The sequence below is a fragment of the Microchirus variegatus genome (genome assembly GCF_963457635.1).
Source record: "Microchirus variegatus genome assembly, chromosome: 20".
NCBI lineage: Eukaryota > Metazoa > Chordata > Actinopteri > Pleuronectiformes > Soleidae > Microchirus > Microchirus variegatus.
The window spans coordinates 13,333,028-13,359,954 of NC_139821.1; the positions used below are offsets into that span (position 1 = coordinate 13,333,028).

The following is a 26,927-nucleotide window of genomic DNA, read 5'->3' on the forward strand; positions in this document are numbered from 1 at the left end:
ATGGAGCTGACTTGAAATGATTTTTCACACAAACTTGCTGAAGCTCTCCAGGACGCTTATGCCACAGGGAAATAAGAAATTCATAGAAATTAGGTTTCATATCATGCACATTTGAGCTGGGTTTGGTTATTATTTGTTTGTGTGTGAGAAAGGGTTTTGTATTTGTATGTACTGTATATATAAATAAAATGTTCCCCTTATGGGACTAAAGAAACATTATACACACACTGCTGTGTCTTTAGTTTGAAGAAACATATTCAAAGACATGTTTTAAAGAATATAGACTAAGAATGAGTCAGCATGAGTGATTAACCGAACGCTGTACGTCAATGTATTTTTTTAACGCTACTGCAGAGGCTTTCTTTTGAATCAGGAAGTGAAACGTGTAATTTCCTTATTCTAATAATCTGTTGATGCTTTCCTTTCTCTTTCACACTTCCTCACCAACCCCCCTCACCTCACGTTACCTCACCTCACCTCGGTGCTATGCAGTCTCTGGGAAGAGAAGCACTACCTGGAGAAAGAGAATGAGATTCAGCCTGAACCTGCGGTTAGTTGCACCACGCTGCTCAAAGTTTCAAAGACGTGGATTACTCCTGCAATAACTGTCTTCAGAGAGGATAGATATGACTTTCACTTTAAGCCTCCATTCAAGGCTTAATCCCTCCCCATATAAAGACTTTGCTCTTTTTATAAAAAAGAAACGTGAAATCTTCCATTCGGAAAAAATAATGTTAACAAGGTTTTTCCCCTTTGTTAAAGCAGGCGAACATTGTTGCTGGTAATCACACATGCAAACATCACACTAAGTGATACACCACAGTCCATTGTATAATGCTGCGGGTCATATTAATAGTGTATTACTTTTATTATTCAGCGTATCAGACGTCTGCCACAATGGTTGGCCAAGAAAATCCTCCAGAAGCTGCTCACTCATCAGCAAAAACGATAAAGGATCGTTCCAATAGGACAAAACTGTGAGTGCGAACATTAACGGCCATAAACAAATCTTAAAACTTAAAATTGTTGCCAGTTATTGTTGAATTACCGACTGCAACAACACAATATTTTAAAGAGTCACAGAGGCCCAAGGAGATGGGTGCAAATGGTGCAAAACAAGTAACATTTGGACAATTTTTTGCTTATTTTAACCATAAAAGGGCCAGAAAATGCCCAGTTTTCCAGGATAACTTTCAATATCTGGCAATTTACTGCATGTTAAAACAAGTATTAACTATTCAAAATGAAGGAAAAGCAAAAAGTTGTACACAAGCACCAGATAAACTAACATTTGTTATGAGTTTTTGTCTCAATGTGCAAAAAAACAGGCCAACAAATGGAAACTACTGTATGTACAGGTGTTTTTCCAACTCTCTCCTCTCTGGTGACAAAGACGCTGATTTGCCGGCTTCCTGCAACAACATGAGTGAAATTACCGTAATAACCACACGTTTCAGCTTTTAGAAACCGTTGGATATTGGATTTTTCCGATAGCACAAACCGCCACGTACTATAATTACGATAATGCAACGATACTGTGCTTGTGCAGAAGTGTCGTCCGCGATACGTTCAGTGTTAAAGGGTTAAAAGAATAAACAGTAGGGGGTTTGAAAATCCATCATCATTCTGCTCCCATGAGCATGAATTAACGTCATGTTAAAGAAATTAGGAATGTAAGCAATAACAATGTCTTTTTTTTTTCCATGAGGCACATGTGTGTCGCTTTAAAGTGAATATAAACAAAATACTTCCAGAAGAAGTGACACTTGAGCTGCTCTTTAGGGAACAGTTGATGAAGGATACTGGTTGTGCACAGGAGAATTATTCCCAGACTCCTCAGTTGAATCCTCATGTTCAGTAGTAGGTAACCAGTAGTGGAACCACAAAGGGGGTGTGGTTACATTCTTCCTTCACACACGTACGGTTAATAAACATCTGCGCCTCGTCGCTGACGTCTCAAATGCATCTGTAATTGCTTCGCCGAAAAACACCCGCAAACAATTTTTTTAAGTTTATGACATTTGACAAGTGTAAATTGATAACAGCTGCTTCTGTCGCATCCGATCACTCCTACATTCATACGAGCGAAAGTGCTTACCTCTCTGCGAAATTAAATGTTTAATATGTGACCCCAAAAAAAAAACTAAAACCTCACTCTAACAGAAGAAATACAGTCGAGTTTCGAGTGTTTATGATTTGACGGCATACCTCGTGTGCAAAACAAAGCCTGAGAGATGAGAAGCATCATAAAAGGAGGGGGAAAAAAACAATAGAATTTTAACTGTGGAGCCTGAGCCCAATTAAATTCTCATTACTGACATGAAAATGTTGATTTGTGTGTGTTTTGCCATGGGGTCCTGCAGGAGCTGGAGAGCAGAACACAAGCCCTACAAGACAAATGTGAGGATTTGAGGAAAGAGGTGGCCCAGAGACTCCTGGAAGTCAGGTATCTCATCGCTGTACTTTTTCGATATAGTTGTGGAGTTTGCTTTTGTTTGGTTTTATTCTTTCTCTTTTGCGTGTGCCTGCGTCTGCCGAGTTGCACCGCAGCTAAATCCCTCAAGTGCCTGCAATCACCATGCGTGTTGCTCTCACTCTGCACAGAGGTCTCACTGAAGATGTGGAAGCCCATGAAAGTCAGATGGTGAAAGAACAGAGAGAACTGGAGGAGCAGAAGAGGATCATAGAGCTCAGAGAGGTCTGTGTGCACCAGTGTGTGTGTGGAATGTACTGACCATAGCTTACAGCAAACCATTAATACAATAACATATGTGTGTGCATGTGCGTCATAAGGCCGAGAAAGCGCAGCTCATCAGCGTTCCGGGACAGATTCTACAGAAGATTGAAAGAAAACACTCTAAAAAGGAGTAAGTATATACTATAGTATATGAATTATTAAATGTAAGTTAAATGTTTCAAACTCGAAGAGTAGAAATGTGTAAATTTGCGAAATCCTCATCTGTTTCTCATAGACACAAACTATATGGATTTAACTGAAAAAACCTCTGTCATCATATTTGTTATTTAAGCCATATACATGGGCTTTTCTCCATGCATGATATCATCATATGTTAACCAAAAGGAACATTTAAAAGTGCAGGAAATGCTTGTGCAGCGAACCCCGACTGCAGGTGCAATACTGTAAACAAATAAATGACAGCAGCACAATAGTCATACATTCAACAAAATCAAAAAGTAATGCAAGTTGAGCCCAGAGTGTGTGCTGCTCACAGTTTTCTTCATTGGATCCAGCAAAGCGAACACAGACTGTGCAGAACTAGAGTTTCATATTAGTTTGTTTTCCTTATTATTTTTCAGCAGTAAACATAATTTTCCAGATTAATTTGTTGTTTGGTTTTTCCCTCCCTGTAGCATATCTTTCCAGACACACTCCTTTTTGCAATATGCAGTCGGCTTTTGCAGTCCTGTGGAAAGATGCACATAAGTTTCAGTAATGAGAAAAATAAGGCACCGTTTATAGTCGACAGTCGAGTTTATTCTCAAGAGTTGGATGGCTGCGATCTTTCTCGCTTAATCATTTGAAAGACAAAAAATGGAAACCATGTGTATTGGTTTTGTATGTAAGTGCAGCTGCTGTCAAAAGCCCCTTAATCACCAGAGAATACAGTTCCAGTTGCACCACCACTTCATTTTTCTTTATCTTTATTCCAAATTAATATTTGGCTTGCGTGTGATACAGTGGAGCCGTCTGTACGAGCTTTGTGAGCTACACTTTTTGAAATTCGAGCGGCTATAATTTCACAAGATCTGCACCCTGACGGCGTCTCAAACGACGCTCCATTTGACTCTCTGATCATCTCCCTCGCATCGTCAGGGCAGCAACGAAGACGACGGAAGCGCTAAACGCAGAGATTGCAGAACTGGAGCAGCAGCTGACGAAGGTGGAGGTGTGCAACCGCTCCCTCGGGGTGCAGAAGGAGGAGGCCGCGCAGAAGCTGCATGCTCTCCAGGCCCGAGTAGAAGCCAGTCAGGTGCTGAGCAGGCAGCTGCTCAAAGAGCAGGAGGTCAACCGGGAAGAGCAGACTGAAATCATTGGCACCAGGTGCTGAACAAAAATGCGATTGGTGTTTTCAGCGACATAAATGTACTCGGATAGAAATGCCATATTTATTTATTTTTTTTTTTTTTTTCATCTACACCAGAGGTATCCTGGAAATGAAGCTGCAGAGCATCATGTGTGACAGGAAGCACCTGTACGAGAGGCAATCTGTGCAGCTCAGAGAGAAAAACAGGTACAGAGAGCGACGCTGACGTTCACGGAGCTGCATGTAAATGAGTCTCCACATTTTCACATTTCCTTTAGGACAGTAAAAAAAACAAAAAAAAAAAACATTAATACATTGTTTTGAGAGACAGTGAGACAAAGAGCTTGTGGTTTTGATCAACCACAAAGGTTTTGTGCACGCTGTTACTTTCCTCATGGGTATATGCTGTTTATTTTTGTTCTTTCTGTGGTTCTGTTGTTAGTTTAAATCCCTCATCATCTCATAATGGATGTCAGTTGCTGTTCTGTATATTGGAGACAATGGCTGCAGCAGGAGTACGATGTTGATAAATATTTAAAAAGCTGTGTTTTCTTCCTCTTTAGGCAGATGCAAGCCCTGAAGAGGATGGAGCATGCGTTGACCATGGCCACGGAGCAGCAAGAACGCACGCAAACTGTCTACAATGAGCTTCAGGCACAGGTGAACTGTGGTGAAGATCACTTAAAGAGAAAGTGAAGAAAAACAAACAAAAAAACAGAGAGTCGTGGAAAAGGCATCGGCACTTGTCGCACAAGCACGGAACTGCATGAAAGCAAATTGTTACAACTCATCGGGGAATTACACAATTAGATTCACTCATTGACAAATCTGCCAGTCCCACTCATCTGACAATTTAAATCAAGAGAGGTTTAATCGTTAAAGCTGTGATGTGTAACATTTAAATATGTGTGTTACAATTCAAACCGTCATCAAGTGAGGCCCCAGAATGCTGATACCAGTTCCACACGACTCTGTTTCTCGGTATCGCCGTTTATTTTTGGAGGATTTTTTGTCTCTGTGCTCACTTTACATCACTATTGAGCGAGAGAGAAGAGACGCTTAGTGTGTGACTAAGCGTCACTAAATGGAGCCATCCACACAAGCACCACTGTGGCTGAAAAGTTTCAGAAGTAGATTCTACTAAAGCTAAAGATAAACCTGGACTTTCGGTAGAACTTCCAATCCCGATATTAGTCCAATACAGTCACATTTCCACCGGCTCAACACAAATATTAACTGATACTCTCTAACCACTGCTTTACAAGTCACTAGTCACTCGTTCGTATGTGTCGTGCTTAAAATGAAGGCCCGACAGTTTCATGCAGCGGTGCAGTGATGACTCCCACGTTGAGTAGGTACTATTGGTGCAAGGTGAACTGGGATCATAGGTGAAAAAGAGACTATTTTAGACCATTTATGAACTATGAAGCCGTTAATAACACATTTGTGAGTCATTTCAAAGACGTCATTCTCCACCTGTGTAACAAAAGAAAGAAGAAATAAACATCGGCCTAAACATGACACGACATTTTGACCAGTACTGATACCGATACAGGACAAAAGATACAGTTTCCCCCGTTTCCCTGGTTTTTATTGCGATCACGACTAAGTGCAATGCTTAAAATTAAAAGCATCGCTGCAGTAGTAGTAATCAAGCTCTCCCTAAATAGCTGCCTGACCCCATGCTGCTGCTGTTTCCTTCACCACGCAGCTCCAATTAGGTTTCCTTCCTCACTCCCTCTCTTGCATGTGTGTATGTGTGGGTAGGAGCAACGGAGAGAAAACGCGATAATAGAATGTCGGTACATGGAGACCAGACTTAATCAGAAATCTAAAGTGGGCAGCTGAGGTTCCACAGTGAAGCTTTTATATAGTTTTATAAACAGTACCTGATATTTGGCCTCATAATTGTCTGCTATGTAGGAAACTTGTGAAATACATTATCTTGACAAAACCCTTAAGCCTGTTGATGAACTTTCTTCATTTTCCATGGATTAGCAATCTTTAAATGTGGAGCACAAGGCCTGGCAACCCTGCAGAGAGGTGCAACGCCTGAAGGCATTCATATTTTATAAGCTTCAGTGAGCATATTCACTGTCACTGGAAGTAAAGGCTATCAGAGAGGCCTCAGGGAAACTCTGATATATAGTATTAATTATTTTTGCAGTGTCTGTTTAATGTGGGATTGAATATGCACTGACTGAATTTATGATGAAGTTTGGTAATCTTTGTACTGAATCCTCACAGGCTGCCCCGTCCTCAACATGTAAAAGTTGAAAGGACACATATAATCATGGAAATGTGATTTATGACATTTTATTAAGGGTTCAGGAAGTTACTACAGCAGATGTGTGCACACATAGAGAAAAATAGAAGAGGCTTATAATGTTTATGTATGTTTTTTTGTTTTTTTTTGAATTCTTGAATTTCCAGTTGCAAGCTGTGCCCAGAAGAGATGCCAGTATTCAGCAGAGGATGGAGCTTCAGAGAGAAGTGGATGCTCTTAAAGTCGGCTTTGAAAAACAGGTGGGAAGCGAGCAGGTTGTGGGTGGACATAAAACCATCAGCAACTCCAAAATGTAATGTAGTCTAGTGAAGTAGACATCAACCAACAAGTGTGAAATCAACTGTTAATTATGTTTCATGTCCTCTTTTATTATGTTCATGCCCTTTTTTTTTTTGTTGATATTTTCGCTTTATTGTACAGACAAAATGACATTGCATAATTCCGCTTCCGCTGTCTCATTGATATACAAAACTCTTATGATCCCCTTGGTCCCTTCAATTTCATCCGAATGTATTCAGATTTATTTAAATATAAACATCCTGTTTCCATTTGTTCGCCCAACCCAGCTGTTGGTGGCAGAGGAGGAGAGCCACAAGCAGCAGCAGTACGGCGTGATTCAGGAGCTGCTGAGGGAGTCCAACCAGCTCCGAGAGGAAATCCACAACCTCAGATCTCTCACCAAGATCAAAGCCGAGGAAAGGGGCCAGAAGCACCGCGACCTGCTCCGCGCTGAGGTGCAAGCACACACACGGATCAACATCTATTTGACACGGATGTCTCCAGACATTCACACATACACATTAAAGGGGACATATTATGCAAAAGCAACTTTTTAATCATTTAAATCCTTATATTTGGAACTCTGGAGACCCTATCAGTCGGCAAAGTGTGAAAAAAGATGACTCGCTCATGTTTTTGTGGTCCTCCTTAGTCTAAGTACAGGAAATGAAACACGCAATGTTGACTTCCGCGCTCACTGGGACGTCACAATGCGCTAAATTCCCGAAATTGTTGTCTCGCGGAGCTCCGCTTTGTCCGTAAAACACACGAGAGTGCTGGTGTGGGCAACGGTATCTGAAAACCGGAAGTCTGCGAAGTCCACGAAATTCTTGGCTCCACAGTGCAGCACAGAGTTCTACACAAACTTCCAGCCTCAGAGGATTTATCTGTCCAGTGGATTCATGTGATATATGATGGCAATGTGCCTGCTAGAGCCTGCAAATGATCTCTTTGCCAAATGCTAAGGTGAACCTTTAAGGTGGACCTAAGGAGATACTACTAAACAGAGCATTCTGAACAGGGCTGTTTTGGCAGGGTGATTGAACTGCTGTGGGTATAGCTAGGATAGTGTATGACCCCTTTAAAAGTGATACAACGTGGGTCTAGATTGATGTTGCTGTAACATGAACACAGATTATACTATTTCCCTGCACACTTTCCAAAACTGTAACACACCAAGATGACCATTTTACCTCCAGAATTAATCGCTCATAAACCGAAATTCCTTCACTAAACTGGGACTGCTTGATCAGTACAGATCAGCTTCACAGAAGACAGTAACAGTAACCGACACGACGCCATGTTTGTGAGAAGAACGCCGACACACCCGCGCAGAAGTGATGAAACTCTAGTTTGACTTGTGAAACTCTTGTGTCCACAGCAACTGCACCAGCTCACCCAGCACGAGCTGCTCGAGAAAGACCTGATCGTCATGGACCAAAACAAACTGAACACTATGCTGCAGCGCAGGTGTCACTGCTCTTTTCTCCTCTTTTTCTTTGAATATCAATATTTATTCATCATTAAATCAGAAGGTGTGTGTGTGGTAAAAGAGGATTTTTTTTGTCACAGAGAAACTACTGAGCCATTAAGGAGTCTGGGAAGAACTATATTCTCTCTCTTCACCGCCTACTTTACTTTCTTACCTTTTGTTACATAATTGTATAATTTATATATACATATATGTATATGTATATGTACATTATTATGTAGCATTAAGCAGGAAAGGCAGCAGGAATGGAGTCACATTATGCAGTAAATTGATGTAAACAGTTCGTCGACTGAGAATTTATTCTGTGCTTGTTGTTTTTGGCTCCCTTTGAATTAATTGTGATCCTGGCTGTTAGTCTGATAAGACATCTGCACATGTCGTCTGGGTAGAAAACCATAACTTACTAATTGGTCATACTCCAGTGTTCAGACTAATGCGGCTGGCACCACCCAGATACAACATAGGAGTTGTGCAATCCTCAGTGACTGAGCTCACGACCGCAGACCAGAGGGATGTGGCTGCTGTTGACACAGAATCTGCAAAACTGTACAAAACAAAACAAGGAGCTTATTTTAGATGAATATGGTTGATAATGTCTGTAACGCACAACACATGGGTCCCAGCAAGTTTGAGCTAATGCTAACTTGCATCCTGTATGATAGGTGATACATGGTCCGCGGTACCAATAATATCACAATACAACGTGTCTGTCACAAGCGCTAATGCTAACTTAAGCTCCTGTATGATACATGGTTGACGATACCAATAATATCACGATACGTGTCTGTCACAAGAGCTAATGCTAACTTATGCTCCTGTATGATACGCGATACATGGTCGACGATATCAATAACATCACAATACGTGGCTGTCATAAGCGCTAATGCTAACTTATGCTCCTGTATGATACACGATACATGGTCGGCGATACCAATAATATCACCATTTCTATCAACTGATGAAAACAAAACGTCTGTGAAAAGTTAAAAGTGCGGGATTGCTCTATTTATTCACAACATAGAGGACAAAGTGCATAAAGTCTATGTATTAAACATGGATAGGGAATCTCCTAGCATGGCTTTCGCCACCATTATCCCTCTTCTTTGGCCAGGTAACTTCCACCCAAGTTTCCTTAATTTATTTGAGTAGCGCCATCATGGGGAGACATGAAGAAGCGACGCTTGGCGAGTGAATCTGGCAAGGACCGTTTACTTTAGAGCGCCTTCATTTGTGAATTAAAATATCCATATCTGCCCTGGCATATTGATTATTGCATTTCACAAGGAAGCGCGATGATGTATCACCGTGTCGATGTTTTGAGCTTATGTATGTATGCTACACTACCTTTAATCTACCAGCCAGACGTTGTAATGCAGATTTAAAAAGCGGCTTATCTGTGTTTTCTCCCTCAGAGTATTACAGTATTCTAAACTGTGTGACATGATCGTGGAGGAGAAGATTAAGTACATGACGCTGAAGCAGATTGCCTCTGAAAGGATCAGGGAGATGAAGGAGCAGTTTAGGGTCCTGGAAAACGAGATGGACATCCAACGCGCAATTGTTGTCAACAAGGACAGGTGTGTGAATGTGTTTCCTCAATGTTGGTAGAGACACATTCCTCATTAACCAGTCATGAGTTACTCTTCCTGTTTCCTCTATGTTTTATGATTATTGTGTTTACTGCATGTCTCCGTTTCCAGATTGCTCACAAAGGCTCGTATGAAGCTCTCAAATGGCTCCAAAACCAGAGACAAACTGCGCAACGACATCTCCAAGGTCCAAACAGACACATACTCGTCACCTTCTTTGCCATAAGGCAGTATGACACATTTAACAGTTTCGGTAAATAGATTAAATGTGTCACAGAGGGTCGTAAACATTCAAAGGGACTAGTTGAGATAGAGAATCAAAGCTGTTGTTGAACTGTTTCGAGTTAGTTTAAGACAGGGCCCTAAAACCATGTTTTCTACAGCTGTCGAGTCCAAACAAGCGCTCAGTTTCCCTCATGCGTAACGTTTGTTTTTCTTTCGTCAGGCACGCTCAGATATTACATCAGATTGTGAACTTTTGTGTTGTCTACTAGAATTCATTATGTAGCATCAAAATGGGGTAAAAAACATGGGACATGCATCAGGATGACGTTTCTTTGTAACCTAACCTGTCCTCCAGGTTGCGTGGAAGCACGGTCAGATCGGTCAGCAGACTGAGGACAACAAACTGGATTTGGTAAAACTCACAAAAATGATCAACCTCCAGGAGCAGGCGCTTCTGGAGATGAACAAGAGTCACGAGACGGCCGTTCAGCGTCGCAATTTTCTGTGGGTTAAACGCAAACTAAAACTACTACACACTGTCAAATAATATCCCTGACCTTGTGAAATATGTGTGGGTCACCTGCAGTGGCATTCAGCTGCTGGAGCACGAGGAGGTGTTGTTCAGCTACCGCGACAAGGTGAACGTCCAAGAGGCGGCGATCACCAAGAGCAACGTTGAGCTGGAGTCGACGGAGAAGGAGATGAAAGAGCTGCAGTCGGGCGTTAATGAAGAGAGGAGACGGATAGATGTGAAGAGGAAGGAGGTGCCTGTCAGTAGAAAGCTGGAAGAAGAGGTCACCGTGTTGCAGATTGAGGTAGGAAAAATAAACCTTTACATGCAGAGACAGTAGCTGTGGTCGGGTGACTGTGGTACTGCACACACTGGCGCCTTTTTTTAACAGATTAACAGACAGATGTTCTCTATAGATGAAGACACTTTTTTTTTTTTTTTTACAGACACTGCACTTCTGTGACTCTGTTAATATTGCCACTAATCTATGCACAGAATGAGCCTATCGTACTCTGTTGTCCACATTCCCTTAATGTCCAATCTTAGCACGATTACATCAGGATGTGGCTCAGATCTTTGGCTTCAGATCCTGCCTGCAAGCAGTAAGACGTGTCATTTAGTGTTTTCCCCACATGATGCAATTTGTGTGTGTACGAAAAATCAACATTGCCTCAGGCCAGGGTCCAGTTTGGCATGTTTGTTCCATATTTAAAAACCAAACAATTTTAGATCTTCATGTTATTTATATGATATTCGAGAATCCTTATATGGTCTAAGGAAGCAGATGGTTATATAGAAATGTTTAAATGAACTTTTTTGGACCTTGACGACATTAATTACAAGCTGTAAACAATGCAAATATCACTCAGAACGTGGCGAATAAAGCGCATCGTCTTGTAAATAGCTTTCTTTTTTTCGCTCTATAATTAACAAATTCAATGTTTGTTTTAATCTTTGATCATTTCTATTTGTTCATCATCATTATTGTAATCATGTGCAAGTCTTGACTCTGACAGTTTGTGAAAACTAGTTTGTTTGTAAGCCTTGTTTTCAGGGAACTCTTCCCCTCTCTTCGTGTTGTTGTGAACTGACCACAGTTGAACCGCCACAGAAGTTTGAACAGTGGTGTAAATCGTGTGTTTGCTCCCCGCCAAGTGGGAAAAACACCCAAACCTCCATACACTGCACAAGTTGAGTTTTTTTTTCTTCCCTAGAATCTGTCTCAGACACATGAATAAATAACACGAAAACACAAACGTGTTCAAGCAACTCTGCAATGCACAAAGAATGACACATGGAAGGAGAGAGATTTGAGAGAACGGGAACGCAAAGTTTCCTGCCAGTGGCGGCGCCGAGGGATTGGGTGTGTTGCTGCTCTGGATCAGAGTGACTGGGTTTGACTCGCTGCTGGACTCTCTCTCATTTTGAGTCTTGTGCTCTTTTGGATGAACGCAGTGTTGGAACGAAGTTCGCCATGTGCTGCGGTTTTAAAAATCCGCCCCTGTCCCTTCCCTCCATCTGTTTACTCCTTCTGCTGTTTATGAATTGCTACAGTGGTTGCCATTTTTCTGTTGTTTCACTGGTCATTGCGTTCTTATCTATACCTCCTCACCCTTCTTTGACCATCCAACTTTAAGTTCCCACCCACATTTTCTTTAGTCTATTCCCCCTTTTTATTATTTCCCTGTTCCCTGTTCTACTGGCCTTGCATTCGTTTGCACAGCCCACAGAATTATTTTCATTCCTCGGTTTACCACGTTGGGTCAGAACGGAAATATCTCAATTTAATTGTTGTCATATTTTTCAGACCTTTGTGCTCACCAGAGGATGAAGCCAACTGACCAATGCTTTGGGTTTTCAGTCACAGTCACGAGCAGGTCAAAGTATCAACTTTCCCAGTGATTATATACAGAACTGTTCAAAAGTCTCACGGCACGACCAGCTTTGCTGTTTTTATGTCTGTGATCATTTGGCGTTTGGAGCGGAATGGTGTGATCGGGGGTGGCTTTGATCACCTGGCGTTAACTACTTGTTTGAATTTCAATCCGAGTGGGTCCACAGGCTGAATTCTGTGCTGACTTTTATGTCAGCCGATAGTTGGGTCAAAATATTATTTCTTCAGCACTCACAAAACGAATTGCAGTCAACCTTAGCTGGTTTGTGCCAAGTGCATTTCAAGAGACTTTGGGGGCCCAAGGCTATAGGGGCTACTCAACCCAAAGCAAGCTAATGTTATTGTGGTGTGTTTTGGATTATGCTGCATTTTAACTATTTTCAGTTAGTGATGGGAATCCGTATCTGTATGGGTAGTACGATACTGGTCAAAATCGCTGGATCGGATATCGGACAGATACAAATCGGTCTCGGTCTAATATTGGTATTGGTAGACAAAAAAGTGGTATCATCTTATCCCTATTTTCAGCCATTGTAGATGTAATTTGCACATGTTAGTAAAGCTGTTTTGATAGTTGATAGTTGATAGTGGGAAGTATGTTAAAGCTGTCCCCTTGTCCTGTGAAACTTTCACCACCCCATATTGTGCCTATAGTTTGGGGATTTACCATTCTGCAGCAGCGATTATGTCAGTCAGTCAGCTGTACACTGCTCATCATAAAATTCAAGGACATCCTCTTTAAAAGTGTTGTAGCTGTAAATTATCACAGGCAGGATGTTCTCCCCTCAGATTGGGGCCTCTTTCCCGCTGCCAACACGTCCATGCTAACACACTAAGCTAAGACAGCTAACATGACAAACAATACTGTTCCTGCAGTATTGTTATTATTTTCACTCTGAACATAGTATGTTGAAGTCATGCCATTTTCTACATGCTTTATGAAAACCCAAATATGCTTGCACTTGCTAACAGATATCTAACATAAAGGTAGTCAGGCAAGGTGTATTTCTGCTCATAACCGTCTCAATAATGTGTCACAATCACATGTTCTGCCTTTGTGTCTTAATTTTTCTCCGTCCCGAAATAATGTGACACTAACTTCAGAGCAGATTTATGTCGGTGCCAAGTGCAGCCGCTTTCCGTTGCCTCAAAATGGCAGCTCGTCAATACACTTAATCGTGCCTCATTTTCAGACTAACACACCCGTGGGTGCACAGATGGGTGCGAGTACATCTGCAGTCTAAACAACACGGGCGGGCACTGGGTGGGGGAAAAAAAATTATTCTTCACACCATTTGCTCTGCAGAGTTTAAGATTTGTATTTGTCTTGGGTTTCGTAACATTTGGAACTTTCCAACACTTAAGTGGAGTGGTTGGAAAGTTCACGGATGTACTCACAGTACATCCCTGATTAGAGCATTTGTCATTATTCATCTGCTCACTCATCCATCCATTCCATTCCATTCCCTCCTCTATGTGTAGATTGCAAATCATTCTCTAAATCACAGTTTCCCCTTCTTTCTTTTTTTCCAGCCGTCGAGCCCCCCCCCCGGTAAAAAAAAGTGAATCGCAGGAGTCTTGCCAGCTCAATTCATTCTCTCTCTATGTGAATTCAATCCCCCATGCAACCACCTCACTGTTGATTTATCATATATATTGTGTATTTGTATTCGTCTGTGACCAGTTTATCTGTTCATTGTAGATGAATCCCCCCCCTCCCTACCCCCTCCTCCTCCATTTGATGGGAAATTTTGACAAAGATAGATCGGGCCATCTGTGAGACTATTGAAGTTCAATATACTCTGAGGCTTTCATTTGCTCTGAAGAATTTTAATTGATGCAAAATAAACAGGCGCTCATGGTGGATTCTGAATTTACTGCTTTTTTTTTTTATTAGTATCTGGCACAGTGATGTGACAAACACAAATACAGGTAGACATGCATCTGTACACACACACATCAGTCAAGTCAATATTGCCCTTGCGGCTACATCTGAATATCGTCGAACAGGCCTCTAATGACGAGCTGTTCATAAGCAAATATCACAGCGTTACAGACAGATATTGTATATTTATAGAATATATGCTCAGTCAGTCATGGATTGAGATTTATCGCGGGGTGGGGCTGTTGACAAACTGCTGTGTCCCTACGGTGGTGAGTCATATTACTTGTCAGTCTGTCTCTTAAATCTTTGTCCGACCTGTCTGGAACTTATTACCATGGGGGGGAAACCTGCTGTGAATGGCGGACTGATGCACAGCTTGTGTGAGGATGTGGTGGAGTGTGTGTGTGTGCCCTGAATTTGAGTGACTTAAGTCAGTCAAAAAAGAATGTCTTTATCCGGATCTAAAGAGGCACGCACTTTGCAGTACCACGATTACGAGGTGGTTTTTGCTGTCGGAAAAAAAATCAGAAAACAGTTTCTGAAAGCTGACAAGTTGCACATCAAAACCAACATGTGGTAATTACGGTAATTTCACTCGTGCTGTTTCAGGAAGCCGGCGAATTGGCCTCTTTGTCGCCAGAGTGGAGACAGTTGGAAAAACACCTATGCATATGGTAGTTTCCATTTTATCTGCCTGTTTTTGGACATTGACACAAATACTCAAACAAATGTTACTTTAAATATGTTTTATACTGTTGTCCATGTACAACTACAGTGATTTTTTTTAAAGAAAATTTTGGGGGTTTTAACATTTTCAAACTGTTAATACTAGCGCTGGGCACGAGCTTAACGAACATCGCGTTTCCATGACGACTGACCGGAAAAAGATGCGTGTGACGTCATGTTTACGTGCCGTGACACTGGAGTCCAGGCACCTTTTACAAGTTAGCTCCATTAGCTGCAACAGCGCCGTTAGCGCGCCCATAGTCGGACTGGATCGGTCTGTTTATTAAACGAAAAGAGCAGCGCTACAAATGTGTGTGCCTCTGTTTTTAAAGTTCTTAAGTTAGTACTTTACAGACTCATTTTAACAATCCGGAGTCACGTAAACATGAAGCCACGCGTGACTTTTTCCTGTCAGTCATCATGGAAACGTGCTGTGCATTAAGCTAGTGCCCAGCGCTAGTATTAAAGATGCCATATGTAAGAATGTGGCCAAAAACGGTTACTACATTGATGCCGTTAACGCGCCCAGAACTAGTTAATACACTACTTTAACGTGCAGTAAATTCTAAATAACTAGCCAGATATTGAAAGTTATTCTGGAAAAATGGGCAAGAGCACTTAGTTAAAGAACATTTTCCGATTCTTTTAAGGTTAAAATAAGCAAAGATGGTGTTTTAAAGATGGAACATTTTACTGTGGTTACTTTACTTTCTTTTTGATTTGGTTTATAACCCTTTTTGAGCAAGTGCTATCATAAATAAGGCCATTATTTATCTCCGCTTTTACTGTGTTTATTATGTGCCTGTTTAAGCCATCATGTTCACTGCTAATTGAGCTGAAATTATGTAGATGATATGCAAAGTGTCTGTTGCCTGCGCGCGCTGTCATATGTACAATCCAACATTTATGAGGCGAGAAAGCAGCTATTCTTTGTGACTGTCGGGGGAAGAGCGAGACAAAGATGCAGGCAGGCAGAACAGGGACACTGACACAGATGGATGAGTTCAAAGGGAAAAGACAAGCAGGGGGACGACGAGTCTGTGTATAAGAATGTTACTCACAAGTCACGGCGACTAAGAGAGAGAGAGAACAGGAGCAGAGAGGGAGAGCGACGGAGTGCTGTAACTCCATCCATCATGTCGTGTTTGAGTGACTCGCCGTGGCTTTGAATGAGGCAGGAACACAGATCAATCTAACATCGCTTGGAAAGTTAGAACTCGGCGTCACATTTATCACATTTGCAGATTTCGAGGATTAAACCTTCTTCGGCTTTGATTGGCTTCAAAGGCAATTATTTTTAAAAAAAAATCAGTGCCGTTGAAGTGAAAAGTAATTTATCTGGCGCGACCCGGTCCGTAAAGATAATTAGTCGTGGGCAGTATCTCACTTAAATTGGTTTATTCTGCTGCTGTATCGCTGTAATCCCGTTGCATTGTCTCATTCTTGCTTTGACGCCTTTATATCAACTTTGCAGCTTTTCCAAAAAAAAAAAAAAAAAACCTCCTGACAAAGGGTGCACAGCAGCAGCAGAAGCAGTAGTATCATTTTAATTTATAGCCCCTGACATAGCGTGAGTAAAAAGAAAAAATCAAAACTCACTCTGCCAGTGTAATAATATGGTATCATATTTTAGAATTTGATGGCCTTCAGTTTTACATTTGGCATAAAATCCGATCGGTGTAAAAATCCCTGCTTTGTAGATTTATTTTGGCTTTTAAAATGACCAAATTGTGCGTTCAGTCTGATTTTTACCTGCAATCTCTCATTCCTTTCCCTCAGAGTTGCCTTCATATTTTTGGTGTCTTCTTCTTCTTCTTTCTTTTGCGCTTTATGTTTTCCTTCATCTTCCCCAATCTGTTCGTCTCTTGTCAGCCTCTGTTGGAGTCTTGTTGAGTTCAGCGTTTTTTCTGCCTTTCATTTCATTTCCGTCGGAAGCATCTGTAACTTTTAGCCTTGGCTAATCACGCGACGGACAGACTATTAAGTTAAGTCGAATGATCTCTGAGGCAGAATAATCTTGAAACACCTTTAATCAGCTTTGCTGTCTGTTTGATGACCTTAATGAAGCCTCTCACACTCACTTTTACATTACAGGCAAACATTCACAGGTTTCCCAACACTCCAGTCTTTCCCAGTCCTCCATCTCGCTTCCTTTTTTATGTCCTTTCCTCACTGCTCTTCCAAGGAATCTATTAATATTTCCTCAAGTGTTCTCTCTTCTTCTTCTGTCACCTGATTTATGTTTTTTTTCCTCCTTTCTATTTTCTGCTTATGTTCCTTTTATGGCCCCTGACATGGCTCCTTGATCATCTCGGCTTCATATATTTTTATATATATAGACTGCCTTTGGGTCGGGTGGGCATTTGCATTAATTTCCCTGTTGAGATGCTGTCGCTACTTTAATTGCTCATTTCTCAGCCACGCTCGCCGCACCTGACTCGGTATTTATCTTTGTCTCTAAAATCGACATTACGCCATGAATATGAGAACCTTTTTCTTTTCAGTCGTAGATTCCAGATTTTGTTCCTCATTCCTTCGAGCTTTTTGTAAAAATACAGCTTTCTTTGACCAAACCAAGAGATCGGAGAGTCTCTAATTGCAGATGATGGGGTTTTGTGTAAAAAGAGGAAAGTATACAAAGCATATTGTGAAGAAAGTTATGAAAAGGGGTAAATGAAGCAGAACAGAATCTCTGTGGAAAAAGGAACTCGCATTATGTTTTTCAGAAATGTATGTTTCAAACCTCAAATACTAAAACTAACTAGATAGATTTTGTAGCATTGCTGCAAAATTGGCAAAATTGGTGGGGCCCTTCCTGTCGGACTTACGGCAATGTCGTCATTGACTTTTTGGACCGTCCTGACATGATCAACATGTGTACCAAGTTTCATTCATGTGCGTGAAACGCGACAAAAAGTCACCGAATGAAAGCATTCATTTTCATAAGCCCCTCCCACTTCCAATTTTTTCCATTAGTTTTGGGGTATGTTCAGGCCCTCAAAAAGGAAAAATAACAATAATAAGAAGAAGAACTCCGTCAGTTTCAATAGGGTTCTTGCACAATTTCCTTTATATTCCTCACTTTATAGGACTACACTCATAGGTTAAGTGTCTTGTGTGCCTAATAATGTGGCCACTAAGTGTAAAATATACACTTTCTATCTCCCAACTCTTAATAAAAGCTACTTTATATGACCCGCACTAGTTTCCCTCTTCAATTAGCTGGTAAATAGTCAACAACTCCTGTGTAGTTTGTCCTTTTTAGCAACATTTCCACACAATAAAGTCTCTATAATCACTTTGTTTTCGAAAAATAAAACTCGACAAACAACATTAAATTTGTATTAAAATGCAGGAAATCGGACAATGTGAAGCTGGAATTTATTTATATAGTTTGGTTGATAATAGTTTCCATTATGCATTATACTCGCCGTCACACATTATCTGCAGGTTTGACATTTAACTAATACCCTGAATGCATCTCTTTCCCATTTTGGTTTTAATCCACGTTTAATGGCTCGCAGTTTTGCATCTCGTCACGTGTCATTACCTGCTTGTGGAAAAAAGTGAGGAAAAAACGTTTTTTACTGCGTTTTCCGTGTGCGTCGTCATCACACCTTAGAGTGTCTGTAATTAATGTTTTACATTTTAATTTTACCATTGATCCAAACTGTTAATCATGTCGGCTTCCAGATTCTCATTTCACTTTAGCGACTCTCTAAATGCCTCAGTCTCTTGCTGCTTCGGTGTTTTAGTGTCAGCTACCGGCGTGAATCTGAAACGACTGCGCCGCCTTCTCTCGTCCTCCTGGCTGCATATTTTTGTCTCTTCGCAATCGTATTCTTTTGTGCTTTTAGTTCACATCCTCACCTCCCCTCTTTGCCACTGTCTTAAGGGAAGTCAACAAAAAAAATCGCAGTCACTTGGAGGGATGTAGCGGTGTTTTGAATTTTGGCTCTCCTCCTTATCAGAGTTTGCCAGTGACTTGTAACGTAGCGGGGAGTCACAGCCGTGTTGGCACCACATTCAGCCGAGAAAAGTCTTGAGAAAAGGCATTATTTTTTTTAAATTTTTTTTTTGGTACAATCCCCTGAGCGTCTGAAAAAGCCTAGAGAAAAGAAGAAAATTGAAACGGAGACAGTAGCAGACTAAATCCATATTCTGTTACTTTTATACTTTGGTGTCGTTCACATATTCTTTTGTGTTCTGTGATAAATGACTGTGTTATTTTCATCTTAAAAAACAAAACAGAGACTTAAAGAGTACTTTGGCCTTGATAAAGATCATATATCTATATAACATTCGCTCACCGGCCACTTTATTAGCAACATAAGACACTAATAAGGTGGCAGTATTAGTTTTGTCCTCTGCTGCTTTCTTTCATTTCTCGCCAGTCTGGCCATTCTTCTCTGACCTCAAGCATCAGCAAGGCACTTTTTGCCCAAAGAACTGCTGCCCGGTGGACATTTTCAGACCATTATTTTTCAACTCTAGAGAGGGTTGTGTGTGAAAATCCCAGTAGATCAGCAGTTTTCTGAAATACTCAGACCAGCCTGTCTGGTACAAACAACCATGCTGTCTTCAAAGTCGCATAAATCACCTTTCTTTGCCATTTTGATGCTCAGTTTGCACTTCAGCAGGAAGACAAGACTGTGTTTCTACATGCATTGAGTTGCTATCATGTGATTGGCTGATTAAATATTTGTGTAAATGAGCCTTACAGTGAACCTAATAAATTGACGGGTAAGCTGGTCTCTGTTGTTGGCTCTAATTCCTCTCCGTTGCTCAGCTTTCAGAAGCCAGAGACAAGACGGTTGAATGTCTGAATCGAACCATGGATTACAAAGAGACAAAAGGCAACGACCCATCCACGGTGGAATTGGTCAAGAAAATTGAGCAGGTACCTTGAGAACGTTGTGATTTTCTTTGTTTGTTGCCTCTTATTCCTAATCTGTAGTGTAACACTTCTGTCTCCTGCGTGCACGTGTAGCTCGAGTTGATGCTCGCCGAAAGCGAGACGCAGCTGCTGGAAAAACAGCTGCTCGTGGAGCAGGTGACCCGCCTCTCGAAGCCGCTCAGCGAGCAAGCTGAGAACTGCCAAGAGGACAGACTCTCCGTGAGAAAGAAGGTATGCGGCAAGTTCCGCAAAACATCCGCTCAGACAGAGATGATGCCAAGTATGTTTTTTAAGCAAATCTAACACAAAAAGTACAGATTAATAGTTAGTTTTAAGCTTTTTTGTTGTTGTTTTTGATGATGACATTGTTATTCTGCCTTCGTTTAGTTACTGTGAATGCAAACGGTGTAACATTATTTGTATGCTGCGTCCTTTATCTAAAAACAGGCTCTGTCAAGCAATACTACCAGACCTGACTGAGGGAGCAATTGTGTGTATTCACCAGCAGTTTTTTTTTTTATATTACTTCTGAAACATTTTATTGTGTTGTAAATATATTATTAATATTGCTATTCCCTCCATCTGTCTTGACATAAAACAAATCACTTCCTGTATGCAGCATGCGAATGTCCCGAGGCGTTACAAGATCTAAGCGCCGCCATATTGAGAATTGCAGAGAGAGTCATGTGTAGCTGATTTTAGTTTATTTACAGTCTTATTTTGCCACATTGTGTGTGTGTCACTCAAAGAGAAGTTCACACCTTGTTTGAGGAGCATTAAAACCTCCTCAAATTTGCATGTGGACATGCACTTGGCCTAAATAGTTACTAAATTGTTTTTCCGTTTCCAGCTGAACGATCTCCGCACCCATATAATCAACGCCAACCGCCAGCTGATGGCTGTTTCTGCAGAGCTTTCCGTGAAGCAAGCGGCCGCTTTGTCTCAACAACAAGGGATCAAAGAGCGAGAGCTCCAGGTCAGAGGAACTTTGCTTTACAGCACAGCACATGCAAACACAACAACAGGGTTTTTCTGAGTCTGTCACTGTTTTTGTCAATTTATTCCTTTCAATTTCAAAGGTGAAATAGCACTCTCTCTCTGTGTTTACAGCCACATTTCGACTCAAAGTTATTCATCTCCGAAAAAAGGAGATGTAAACACACACAGTTGCAAAAATAATATTCAATCATAAGTATCAAAAATGAAATTCAAAGACAATGTATAATAACAAAGAAATCAAATGGTGGTAAAAGTAAATGTTAAACATTGATTTTTATGCTGAGAACGTACCGTTCACCACAGGCCTGCGAGATTACAATACATCAACAGTTTCTTTTCATGTTTTAGGAAACAAAAAAGTGGAGAAAGCCAGACCCCCTGTCTATAGTGGTTAGCCTTTTAGTAGAGCAGCCTTTCGACTGTTCTTTCCTGTCCTAACTTGTGTCAAGAGATTGCAGTAAATTAACATCAAGTGCTGTGTTTGCAGGACATAATATTTGCCGTTTGGTGCTCAGCAGGAAGTGTGCAATTGTATTCGGGGTCTTAAAAAATGATTGAATAGAAACAATGAAGCTGTACAACCAGAAAAATTAGCTAAAATGTGCTAAATGGTCCTATAGAGCTGAGGAGAACTTGTTTGAGGAGAATTGTTTGTATTAAACTTTGATTTGTGCAGCTTTAAGGTAAAAAAGAAAATCTTTGGTCTGCATGATTGATTAAATGTTTCAACAGTTTTCTGATCCTCTGAGAATCTACTGATGGAGAGAGTTCATCTGGCTGTAAAAGAAACTGGAAAATCAGCTGCAGCATCTTTAAATGTACTGATTTTACGCAAAGGTCCACTGTGTAACATTTACTCAGGTTTATCGCCCTAAAAACTGAAAGTAGGACTTATAATACGGTATGTTTGTATAAGTGCACAACAAGTATATAAAAGCGGTTTTGGTTTTCGTATCAAGGGCCTTGCAAAGGTGGCCATCTTGTTTCTATGTACAAACTAACGACAGTGTTTGCTTTGTGCTATGAAGTGGAAGCTCCTTTCGGCTTTCAGAAGGCCAACGTAGTTCCCTGAAGTACATAGGAAAGGGGGGGGGGGTTAATGGAGGACACAGCTAACAATTGTTGGTTCCTAGAACGTTCTGGGAACGTTACCTTTTGGTTCCCTGAAGTTTCCCCCCCTAGGTTGTCCTGTGCTTGATTTTAGTTTTTGGTGGCAAATTCGGTTTCCATAATGTTCCCAGAGAGTTACTTTTACACACTATTCAGACAACCTTTTGAGAAACGTTCTCTAAATGTTCCCGGAACGTTAGCATAACCACTTTTGTCACAAACGTCTGGGACTTTCACAAAATATTTAACTGATTTACCTGTGCTCTCATCTGCCATTATTATTATTATTATTATTATAATATTCTTGTTGTAAAATTGCGAATATAAAAATTGCCATCCACAATGGAGTTAAGGAAAAACTAAAAGCCATCGTCTAAACCATTGTTTTCGACACGTGGCACTGGTTTAAGCAGAAAGCCTTCACTGCTTTCTGTCTCAAACTATTTAAACTAATTAAAAAAGAGAGAATTGATTTCCCCACATGCCTTGTAAATGTTTCAAGAGGCGTTTATTAATAACCTGAAGAGTCCCTGCAGCTGAGCTGATGTGTGCCTGCAGGCACAGAAGAACGAGATGCAAAGGCATAACTATTTCCCATTCTGACACTAATACGACCATCTGTTTTCGGTCGCAGACAGAATTGAGTCATGCCAGCAGAGTGCAGGGTGGACACAAGCGATAGGAATACAAAGTGATTGTTTCTCACGTTGCCTCTGTGTTCCCAGATGGACATGTGCCAGCGGCGGCTGGAGCAGGGCCTGCCACCCTGTCCCGAAATGGAGGAGGAGTGGAGGAAGATGCTCCGGGACAAGAAAAGGAGACAGAGGGACAAAGCGGAGAAAGATAGGGTAAAAAAAAAAAGAAACTCAAGCACGCAATACACACAAAGATCACCAGAGTCAGAGAGTGAACAAAGCGCCCGGGAGGCAGGCGAAATAGACAGAGTGACAAAGGAAAAAGAAGTGGAGTTGGAGACACACTCCCGGGCAAGAATCGATCAAGATTCTTAGGAACAAAGAGAAGGGGGGGTAGCTGAATACCTGACCACACACACACACATGAGACAAGACAAGACTGCAATAGTCACTTTCACCACATGCACAAGAACAAGACAACTGCTGACAAACCGTGAAGGGGTGTCGACACCAGAGAGGCACATTTACAGGGATCAGTGGTGTCTGACACCAGTCCAGCTGTCTGCAGCAGAAATCTGTGTTTTATCACGAGGTTTATTCAGTCGCCAGACACAGACAGAAAAGAAGTGCCAACACTAAAACACCAGTGTGTATCAAGTTTAATTTGAATTTGTCAGTTGCTATTTTTCACATTAATTGGCAGCCAGTATCTACTTGATTCTTCCTCTCTTTTAAAGACATTACTGTCTTTCTCACACCTCCCAGTGGATAAACTTTTCACAGGACTTTTTCAGACGACTTAATTATGAGCATGCACGTACACAGAGGAATTCTTTTTTTTCCCTCCTTAGCAGGAGTGAGAAACTGGTCCATCCCCCTCGTTGGTTGGCCACAGTCACTGTTGCTCGAGATAGTTTGGATAATTTTGATGTTTTTGTTGATATGCGGAAGATGTAGAAAGCCGTTGTTGTCTTTGTGTAAGGAAATTAAATTAGTCACGGATCTGCTCAAAACCAAAATGCAGGATAAAAGAATCCATGGGGAGCTCACAATGACGCACGAAACGGAGCAATACCGCCTGAAATTGTGGGGGCAACCAGCAACTTCTCTGTTGCTGGTGAAGAATGAAATAGAGACTTCTGCCGGCCGACAAGGTTTTATTTTCTTTGCAAAGAAAAAGATTTATACCTGAGCAACTCCCCTTTCGCATTCCTCCAATAGACAAAGGAGTCTGTCTTTCCAGGCTGTGTTTTCACACCTCTTTGTCTACTGCAGGTATCAGGGGAGCTGAGTGGCTGCGGATGTTGTAGGAAGGTGCAAGTTCACTCTAGACATCCTTATCACACAATATACAATACACAAAATCACCTGGTATTCTGTGTTAGGAAAAGGGTGATGTGCAGTTGTAGCTCTGAGACAAAGAAATTGAATTTACCATTACAGAAGCAACCTACACTTGCAGTGCCCAATTCAAAACATGCTGCCACGAATTTGCTGGCTTATCCCCGTGGCCAGAAAACAGAGAGTAACTTGGCTTCACTCACTGGCACACTGTGGTTTCATTTGAGGGGTGAAGCAAGATGTCAAAAAAAGTCTCACATAGGGAAATGTTTGTAATTACGCTCGTCATCGGCTTCCAGTGAGTGGTCTTACATTCCACTGCCAGCAAATCTGCAGTCTATTTTGGATCGATTGCAGTAAATCAATGGTCGTCCATGTTTGTTGATGCCTGCAACTCGGCACTGCCCTCTAGAGGAGATTGTTGTTCAAACGTCAGTAGCAACGCAAAAGACGCACGGAGGTATGTAGGGTATGGACGGAGATGTTTGGGACAGAAGGACGAACATGGAGTATAAATGGGCCTTGTCCTTCATTGTTGGGAGCAGTATTTGTCCAATATTTATTTATTAATCTTTATTTAACCAGCATCATCCTTCATTAGGATTTAAAAGTACGAAATAATTTCAGTCGTGGTGCAGAATGGACAAAATCCGTTTTTTCTGTTTCTATTTTTACCTTAGTGCGGGCCTCGGGAACAGAGAGGAACAGATAATCCTGCAAACGAAAAGAGTAACGGCGAGTACTTTGAAGTGCAATCAGATGACAAATAGGTGGGCAGTCGACCAAGAATTGCCTTATAGATAAGGGTTTTTCCAGTGCCAGAGGCAGATGACTAAAGGTCTACCGACCTTGCAACAAGAAATACTCGTAGAATAAAAAAAATACTGTGAACATCGCAAAATAAACGACTGTCCAGGTGCACAGCTCTGCATACTACATCAACATTCCCTGCTGTAGCAAAAAAAATAATCAATACACATAAACCTAAGCATTTACAGTAATATCTGCTGACTCTTCTGGAACTTTCAGTTGCCAGTGGGAGTAACGTTAGCATCAGGCTAACATCTTGTAGTTGTAGCAGTGTGGTTTTTTGTTGTTTGTTGTTTTTCGACGAAATAGATCCTGCAAATACGATACGATAGTACACACCTCATGTAATTTCAAAGTATAAGTGTGTGCTTTGGCATGGAATCGTGCTCAAGAAAAATCTATTCCTGGCAAAAACAGACAAATACCTCATTTTAGTTACCTTAGTAACATGTGGACAACTTTAAAACACTAAACAAGGAGGTTGCAGTCTATGTTTTTATTAATAACATGACATTCATTGTCGGGGCCATGAGTTTGACACCTCCAACTCAAACAAAATGGGTCGTTACTAGGCTTTTGCAGAGCTTGTTGATGAGCTGACTTTTTGAATCAGGTGTACTGGAGCAGGGAAACATCGAAAACATGGAGAGCATTGGGTCCCGAGGACCAGGATTGTCTAGTTTTGAGAAACACACACACACACACATGGCCATGTCATCTTCTCCATCAGATAATACAGAACTCCAGTGTAGTCTGTCTTGTTATGATTTCAGTGCAGCGTCTCTGTAATCAGTATAAAGTCTAAAAAGTCATGTGCGTCAGGTCAGGTACGCGAGCTTCCTCTGGTGCTACAAAAAAAAGTGAATTAATAATAATTAGAGTCACCTTATCTCGCGCTCTGTCTAAATCTAATTTCTCTAAATCAGTGTCTGAAGATTATGTGAGGAAGAGGAGGATGAGGAGAGTGCAAATTATCGTATTGGGAATAAATCTGCCTCCTGTGAAAAGTCCGTAGCTGAGTTTTTGCTCGGCCTGTTTACACCGCTGCATATAATTTCTCAGGTTTCTCGGATGAGATTATAAACAGCCAAGAGCTCAACTGCCCTTGCGTTTGTCTTTAGATTTCAAGAAAAAACAAAAAAAGATGATGAATTAATTATTCCATTTCCATGATTAAAATTCAGGCAAATTGAATTTTTAACTATTAAGTCCAAGGTCGTGTAGTCTCACATTAAATATTTAAACTGCCTCTCTCTGTGTGTGTGTGTGTGTGTGTGTGTGCAGCTGGCTGAAGAAGACGAGTGGAACCAGTTGCCAAACGGAGAATACACCACAGCTGAATCGCGTCCTAATGCGTACATCCCCCGGACCGACGCGCTCCCTCTGCCCAAACCCTACGGCGCTCAGACCCCGTTCAAACCTACCCAACCGGGAGCCAACATGAGGCACTTCCGCAAGCCAACGCTCAAACCCTTAGAGATACAGCAGACAATGTAAATACGTGAGTGCCATCGTGATGACGTGAGTGCAAAAAAAACCATCATCCTCCTCTCTGCTGATGTGTATGTTTTTGTCCTAACCATGCAGCGTACCACTCATGTTTTGTTGTTCGTCTATTTGTAGACATGTGGTTTTCATTTTCTGGCTCTTTTTTTTTTTGTTTTTGCATTTACTGGCAAGGGTTTGTTTACAGTCACATCAAGAGTGCAAAACAGGTCAGTGGTGAGATTACAATGTGATTATTGTGACGTGATGCCTGTCAGTAACAACAATTTCCTTATCTGAGCCACTTATTATCATCACCTCGCTGCTTTTCCTCTCATAAATTCATTACACATTATTCCTCCGCATCCTTCAGGTCCCCCCCCACCCCAACTTATGAATGAACTGCAACGGGCTTCAGCTTTTATGCAGAGCTAAGAGTCCCTGCTTAATGTCTGAAATGTAAATATGCAGAGGAAGGAACACGCCGGCTATAAAAGAGCATAGAGAGTGACAGGGAGGAATTCAAATGAAGACAAACAGGAGATGACGGGAAAGAGTTCTGGGTGGAAGGGGAATCAAAGTGAGGCTCTAAATGGGGTGGAGAGTTCAGCGCCGCCAACAAAAGACGGCAAACAAAGCTTTAAACGTTTACTGTAAGTGTCTGCAGATTGTCAGCATGTGTGCGCCCTGTTTCAGTAGCGTTTTATACTCCACTC

The 26,927-nt window shown here is 41.3% G+C and overlaps 1 protein-coding gene across 1 annotated transcript in view; it reads left to right on the forward strand.

Annotated features, from left to right (window-relative positions):
* The window catches only part of ccdc146 (coiled-coil domain containing 146), a gene marked incomplete at both ends in the record, with an annotated part of 48,565 nt that extends 22,342 nt beyond the window's left edge, over positions 1–26,223 (forward strand). The window contains 19 exons of the mRNA XM_083906810.1: positions 493–550; positions 2,364–2,446; positions 2,605–2,698; positions 2,794–2,867; positions 3,836–4,063; positions 4,164–4,253; positions 4,610–4,706; positions 6,480–6,572; positions 6,900–7,067; positions 7,994–8,082; positions 9,517–9,681; positions 9,805–9,880; positions 10,274–10,422; positions 10,505–10,733; positions 19,724–19,834; positions 19,925–20,062; positions 20,682–20,807; positions 22,666–22,788; positions 26,011–26,223. Of these exons, the coding sequence (XP_083762936.1) occupies positions 493–550; positions 2,364–2,446; positions 2,605–2,698; positions 2,794–2,867; positions 3,836–4,063; positions 4,164–4,253; positions 4,610–4,706; positions 6,480–6,572; positions 6,900–7,067; positions 7,994–8,082; positions 9,517–9,681; positions 9,805–9,880; positions 10,274–10,422; positions 10,505–10,733; positions 19,724–19,834; positions 19,925–20,062; positions 20,682–20,807; positions 22,666–22,788; positions 26,011–26,223 (2,404 nt within the window). The remainder of the gene's footprint in view (positions 1–492; positions 551–2,363; positions 2,447–2,604; positions 2,699–2,793; positions 2,868–3,835; positions 4,064–4,163; positions 4,254–4,609; positions 4,707–6,479; positions 6,573–6,899; positions 7,068–7,993; positions 8,083–9,516; positions 9,682–9,804; positions 9,881–10,273; positions 10,423–10,504; positions 10,734–19,723; positions 19,835–19,924; positions 20,063–20,681; positions 20,808–22,665; positions 22,789–26,010) is intronic.
* Between the last annotated feature and the right edge of the window lie 704 nt (positions 26,224–26,927).